Source organism: Wolffia australiana, chromosome 12 (assembly GCF_029677425.1).
Source record: "Wolffia australiana isolate 7733 chromosome 12, ASM2967742v1".
In the NCBI taxonomy this organism is placed as follows: Eukaryota; Viridiplantae; Streptophyta; class Magnoliopsida; order Alismatales; family Araceae; genus Wolffia; species Wolffia australiana.
The window spans coordinates 15,637,191-15,644,662 of record NC_135846.1 but is presented as its reverse complement, the minus strand read 5'-3'; the positions used below and the strand labels follow the sequence as shown (position 1 = coordinate 15,644,662).

Here is a 7,472-nt window from a genome sequence, read left to right as displayed (position 1 = left end):
GCGGGTCCACCCAGACGCTTTGCTTGTAAGGAAGATCATGCATGTTTCTTGTTAATGATATCCAAAATTATGATCCAGATGTCCAAAAAAATATAGGCTTAAATGACACTAAGGGACATGTGTCCCTGCACTATATGTGCGGGGTGACATGCATGTGGTTGTGCGAGCAGTAAACAATTCTGTCTATACTCCATTGCAGTGCTTTATGAAGTGGCAGCTGCCCCAATCCTAACTCATTGGTGCAGGTTCCACACGAGGCTTAGAGCACCAAGGGCACATATCCTAGCAGTGTCTTGAAAAACAGTGCAAAGCCCTCTTGGTGTGCTTCTAGGAGCATCCCTTGTGGTCGTGACATCTTGCTACCAGTTTTTAAGGAGCTGCTACTCAATTTGTGCTCTTACTGCAACCAACACTAAATTATGCATGAAATGAGTCTGCATGCATGCTACTGTGATACCATGAGTGGAAGATGTGATACAAATGGCTAGGATCATGTAGTTGTGCAGCACACACATTTTTGGGCATGAAATCATTTCCTAATCCTTGGCAATGATTTATATATAGCTGACATTGATATTGTGTGAACCATAGACTGATTTTGCATGGTGTCTATGCGGGTAGGGAGACCCCATGCTAGGCACCAAAGCCTCTAAATGGTGTGCATGAAAGGGCATCTTCAGAGTGGAGCATGGCACACATCCTGTGTTAAGAAGCCGTTATCCCCATAGGGTAGAGGGAGGTGGCACAGCGAGATGATGCATGGTGCCTTGTTGCAAAATCCGGTGTCAAGCAGAGGACCATCCTAAAGTTGCATTGGTATCTTGTTGAGTGTAGCCATCCTTGTAAACACTATATACTTAATAAAGTGATAGATAGAGCTGAAATGAAATGAATTATTAGGACATTAATAGATCATGCCAGGATGGTTTATACGCCACACATTCTAGATCAACAAACAACTTCCATTGTGCCAGCGAAGGCTGCGTGACATGGAGCATTTTTTAAGGCTGACAGTATACTAAAATAACATTCTGACCCTTGCGAGTTTGGATGTGTCACATATGTCCTATACTTCTCTTATTCTAGCCACCCTAAATAGATAACTACCACTGATCACCTTCAGCTCTTGCCATAACTGAGAAACAACTAACAACCAATGTTGCTCATCACCATCACCGAATGCCTCCACCACCATGAATCTCCATCTTGATGCCTCTCTATTATGTTGCCTTAATGTTTTGATGTATCATCCCTTATTAAGTTTGGGCTACCTCTCTACATCACTTGATTATTATTTATCACAATTTTTGCTAAGTGGGGTTGCTTTAGGCACATGTCATTGCCCCATTCCTGAAATGGATGGGTTGGTTACATGTCTTTATCTCTTATGGTGCACAAGGCAGGCAATATATCATGGAAAACACGACCAAGCTCATACACATGGCACAACCAGACATGTTCCACCAAACATCACTCAAGCTTTTCATGCCATGTGGTGTGACCGCGTACAGTGTGGGTACTCCACGCTGCACCGTGAGCTGAACCCTACACTTAAGAATAAAAATAACAAGGTTTTATTCCAAGGGGAACACAATTTTCTACTTTAATAGATTTCTCAATGGTTTGATTTTAGTTCTGATAAGCATTTGATAGGAAACAACTTATTGATTGTTAACTTGACTAAAGAAGTAGGTTCCCATAATAAAAATATTTTGGATCATGAAAACATTAATAATTTATTTAATTAAATATAACACGATGAATAGTATTCTCAAACTTATCATAAAATCTTCAATGGAATAATTAAATAAAGCATCTTGACTATGGATGAAAATTCTAAAGCAAACCAACTTAACTATTTTCAAATTCACTTACCCTTTGCACACCATTATATTATTACTTTCATCATAGGCAGCCGATATTTATTACGTTCGGAAAGGAAACAAAAGTTTCACTTGTCAAGGAAAAAATTGTCAAAGTTGATTAAAAATTAAAACTAGCAATTTAAGTAGCTTGGATGTGGAAGAGATATATTACATTTGAATAATTTAATTGGATAACTTGCTAGTTCATAAAAAGTCATCATGATCGATGGAGAAAAGCAAAATTCTCTTCACAACGAGTTTATAAATTTGAATATTAAACAGTGTACTTGATTGTTTTGCTATATCGTCGAGTTTAGATCGTCGAGTTTATAAATCATTTATTCATTCAATTATCCAATAAAATAACTGGACAATTCGCTAGAAAAAAGGGGGTAGGGAACTGAGTCGACGATCCGATCCCGATCCGAGTCGGCCCCCTTCCCTACGTATATATTTCCGAGTTGATAGTGTAGGGTTTTGTTCTTACAACGCCGCACGCCGCTACGAACACCTCCGGCTAGAAGCGCGGACCGCGTGCGGAAACGATCTAAAGCGACATCTAATTAAGGTTTGATGTCGTACTACGCGTAGTTTTGTTTTCTGATTCGTTCTACTCCGGTTAGAAATTCTTGGGGGCGATTCAAAGAGATGTTCTTCGGATATCCTTGCTGATTATTCCGGGTTACTGCTTATTTAGTGATATTAATGTTTAGTCTATCAGGCAGTGCATTCGACGTAAGATAACCTAGTGGTGATGATTATTTCTGACTGGTCGTTTAGGAACAACGCCGATTGTATCTCAATTTTTTTCATTTTTCCTTAAATCGAATGACCAGTTCCTAAGGTTATCCTTTTTTTTATCGATTCTGTAATTGCCTAACGCCAGCAGCAGCGAAAAGGGAAACGCAATTCTTCTCTTGTTCTAGACGACAAATTTATTGAGCGCAATTCTTCTCTTGTTCTATGTGTTACCATTGACAACGTTCTCTGTATTTCCGAATCACTTGAGCCACTTTCGTCTTAAAAGAGCCGACACGTGGTCTCTTTTATCGTATTTTTTCTGCAATTACGGGTTGAGCGTTACTAAGTTTCCACAAGCGTGCGTCACTGAAAGATCCACCTTCGAAATTCAATGACCCATCTTGCAGTGAATTGTGTTCTTGACACCAAAGTTCCGTATGAGTTTCATGTTTCAAATTTATTCAATCCCATGTTAGACTGCTTTATGAAAATTATTTTAAATAGGCGTGTGAATCAATTAGAGGATTGATCCAATATGTGGAAGAAAAGTAATGCGGTTAACTTTCATGCTTCGTTAGAGTCTTTCTATTATTTATGTTGTTGTTTCGCGAAGTGAACATCTGAGAGTGGGTTAATTATCCGATTAGAAGTGCATCTTATCTTCCTGATTCCGATTATTCTTCGAAAAGGGCCTCAACCCTCAAGAACTGTCCATGATATTAAGTTGACCGAACTGTGTTTAAACAAGAAATTTGGATTTATTATAATATTTTTGCACTAAATAATTTGGTGCCCGATGTTGTGATCTCTTGCAGGATGGACTCACAAGTGAAGCTAGCTGTTGTGGTGAAGGTGATGGGCCGCACTGGGTCAAGAGGCCAGGTCACCCAGGTGAGAGTTAAGTTCCTTGACGACCAGAACCGTCTCATCATGAGAAACGTGAAGGGACCCGTCAGAGAGGGTGATATTCTCACCCTTCTCGAGTCCGAAAGGGAAGCCAGGAGGTTGCGTTGAAACCCCCCCGCCAGGAGAGTCGGTGATATTCTCACCCTTTGGTTGTGTTTATGAGTGTTCAGATTCCAGTTATCCTTCCACTCAAGGTACTTAGTGAATTATTTAGCCCAATTTAAATGTCGACTTCTTTGAAGCTTTCTGTGGACCCCCCTTGAGTTCTGTTATTTTTTCGCTATAACAAGGTATTTGCGTTTGCCTGTTCCTTAGATGAGTCCTGTGGTTGACTTTTATTTTGCATTCTCTATTTCATAATCATTGTTGACTTTTGTCAACAATTCGGCCTCTGGGTCATTAAGAGAGCCCAACAGTGTTTTTTTACAAGTTTCTTTTTGGAATTTGGCTCCTGAGCTAGTGCTGTGAAGTTAAGTTTATCTTGTCCCCAAGTCATCATAAAGTTGATTACACATTAATTATTATCTGAAAAATTCGTTGCTACTAATCTTGATTCCAGAGGGAGGATAGATCATGATTATGGTTTGCCATTTTGGGCCGAGGCTGATCAGACTGAAATGAATCTGCACCGTCTGTCCGAAGTCTGCTGGTGGATCTGGATCCCATCTAGGGTCAAAACGGGGCACTTCTTGCAGTAGCTTGGCGTTGAGAAGCCTATATGAAGCGTAGGCAATCCTTCAAAACCCAATCCTTCACAAAGAGGTTTATTGAATCCATCAAAAGCATGCTTCATATGTCACACTCATCTCACAAAAAGCTCTAACATAAGGAATACTGTGTTTTTTATGAGAAATGTCAAACAATCCTGATTAAGTTACCTTAAGCAGGGCTTAAGAGCCTGGGATCAGGGGGGAATCGAGGCAGGTGTGTAGGATGTTGTTCAGTGGATACCATCACTAATTGTGGCAGAGCACGGGTGGATATGCAGTAATGAGTGGTAGGAGAAAGGAAGTAGTTAGTTGTTCTTGATCAAACATTATTCCTTCAATTCTTTGTACTCGAGACTCCTGAATGGAGTCTCATTATACACAGAATGTCCAAAACACTTTGCTAATCATGATTAGAAAATAAAATCAAAGGGCACCTTTTATGAAATATGGGGATGTATTTATAGGCATAATGATATATACTTAATAAGGGGAGAGAGTCCAGACTAAATAATTCAACCCAGAACTCCTCTTGGATCGTTGGATATGCAGAAATTAAAAGTTAACTCATTCTCAACCATCAGATTTTTGTTCTCATTCTTGATCCATGTTGTGGATTGCTACTGTGCTATGAAATTTTAGGAAAGCACCTAGCTATAAAAAATCATTTAAAATATATAAACAAATCCAAAATTATACATTTTACTTATCAAGTGATTATTTATCAATTTGGCTTTAGAAATTCCACATAGTATCAGAAAAAGGGAGAAGTATGAATATCTTTCTGAACATATAATTAAATCTCATAAAAATATTTAAATAAATATAAAATATGATTTCCGAAAAATAAAAAATCCTCTTTGAATTTATTCTTATGAAATTATGTAAAAATTCCATAAAGGTAGGACAAAATTTAGGAATTTATATTAAAAATACAATATTTATTTTTCAGCTTAAATATAGTATTTTGAAAATAAATGGAATATCAGGCTACAAGGTTGGCTGAATATGCTAGAGAGTTGGGTTAGCAGGTCATGGATCATGGGGAAGGTTAGAAGGTAACACAAGTACGCTAGTAAGCCGTGATCATGGAGTGGTTCAGCAAATTCCACAGTGTACCACTACAAAAAATATGATTCATTTGATTCTACTTGGATTGTCAAATTAAGTTCTATTTGTTTTATTCATCCTTCAGCAATATAAATAATATCAGACTTTTAATAGAAAAGTATTCCGATCCAGAAAATTTTCCAGATTATTTTAAAGATTCCTAGAGCATTGGAATTGTAGATGTGATGAGGAAGAACATTGGGCACGATCCAATGACTTTTTTGTGGTTAAGAATCATGACAAGTCATATTCCATGGAATATTCATTAATTTTGCAGTGGAAAATATGGATTTCAGGCTTTACCTCTTATCATCAACTTGGAATCATAATCTATCTAGAAGATATATTATAGCATAAGATCCATCACATTGTCATTATTTTCAGTTATTTTAATGTTTTTGACTTATGAATTATTGAAAACCCTTCAATCAATTTTTATTTAATTTTTATTTCTTAAAAACATGTGATCATTTCATATACAAGTTGGATTACATAAAGAAGAAAACAAATGGGCTTGATATCCTTGTACTAAACGTCAGGCTCACTCACAGAAAATATTCATATTTTCAAGTGAAATTTGGATTTCTAATATTAATGATGGTTAATCTGATATTCGAATATTATGGACATTAGAAAGTCATGGACGGAGTGTAAGTTTCTTGATGAAGGCAATCATTGATCATGGCATACCTTGGTGAATTGTGTTCTTCAAATATAGGGCTCCAAATATTTGCCTGAAAAATATTTTAATAGTTTGAAAAATAATAGTAAATTTTGGTATGTCCATCATGCGCTTGTCCGTGTGCGCCATCTATCCTTCTGGAACCTTCAAAAGCTCACATACTCTCACAATCTTTATCTTTAAGGGAAATTTTATACCTCTATAATCTTTGTAACCAGACATAGGGGTCCCTGGCCTCATTTAATTGCCATCTCAAGAACTAAAAAAATATGCATTGTGAGTCACTCCCGTAACTTCATATCATAATGATACAACAAAAATAAATCTCTTAAATGATAAAAAAACCCACCTTGGCCATACTCAATCATTCCATATTGTCCATGAACAGCAGGGCCTTCTGTCAACCCTTAAAGTCTATTTTTGAATGCATGCCTTATTGATCATTTATGCAATCTCTACTATGATGCTACATAACCTAACAGATCAGAAAAGTGCATCTTTCTTGATTACAGCTTTCTCCATCATGGCTATTGATGCATGTATTTTCTCATAGGGACCATATTTATTAAGGTATCATATTTGATAAAACATAGTTTAATTTTCAATAAATTGAGCAATATGCAATCAAACAGTTTTTCTTATTCCTTCGTTATTATTGGTGGTCAAACATGTCCTTATCCTGCATCTAAGAATCCTAAGCTTTCCCCAACAATCAATATCAATGAACAATTGAACTTGAGACATTATCCTGGTTCCATCTCAATTCCTTGCTGCACCTCGACTGGGATACTATCCACATCTGCTTTTGCCCCCTCACATGTTGCCAATCCTCACACATAATTATACTACTGATCTTGTTCCAATTAATGCACTCTGGTATTTTCCATCTAACACCTAAAACCTATATCCTAAACCAATGATAAGACACCATTTATTAAGCTAATATCAATACATTTACATGTTTATTCACATTAAAATGATTATATATGCATGTTATCAAACCTAAAATGATTAAATATATTTTAAAAAAGATATTATTAGCTTTGTGTATGTTTGTATCTTTTAAATAATTTTATGATATTGATAACATGATAAATATGTCTATGATTGCATGAATGTTATATGAATTTAAGCATTTAAATATTAAATTTATTTTGTTGTTGACTAGATTATCAAAATATTTCTGAATTTCACCATGAATACCACTTTATGCACATTTTTGGTATTTTAAACTAACCTTTCTTGACTTTCCTGTCAAGAAAGTTTCTGTTTTCAATTTAAGCGTGTAGAAATTTATAGAAACGAAATTGGATGAGGATCCATGGGCTAGAGCATCACATGTGATTTTTATAGCTATTTATTTGGGCTGTTGGTCAAAATTGGAGCAATTTTGGTTTTGAACTTTGAAGGAGCAGTTTGAAAGGTGTGGGCCACATCCTAGATATCTCCGAATTCCTCTCT

The 7,472-nt window shown here is 36.5% G+C and overlaps 1 protein-coding gene across 1 annotated transcript; it reads left to right on the top strand.

Annotated features, from left to right (window-relative positions):
• The first annotated feature begins 2,274 nt into the window (after nt 1-2,274).
• Nucleotides 2,275-3,822, top strand: LOC144710378 (small ribosomal subunit protein eS28). The gene is made up of 2 exons (XM_078584118.1): nt 2,275-2,433; nt 3,422-3,822. Exon 2 carries the CDS (start codon nt 3,423-3,425, stop codon nt 3,618-3,620), a length of 198 nt encoding a protein of 65 aa, XP_078440244.1. The 5' UTR covers nt 2,275-2,433; nt 3,422; the 3' UTR covers nt 3,621-3,822.
• The last annotated feature ends 3,650 nt before the right edge of the window (nt 3,823-7,472 follow it).

Coding starts and splice junctions, on each gene's coding strand:
- LOC144710378 (XM_078584118.1), top strand. CDS start 3,423: ATGGACTCACAAGTGAAGCTAGCTGTTGTGGTGAAGGTGATGGGCCGC.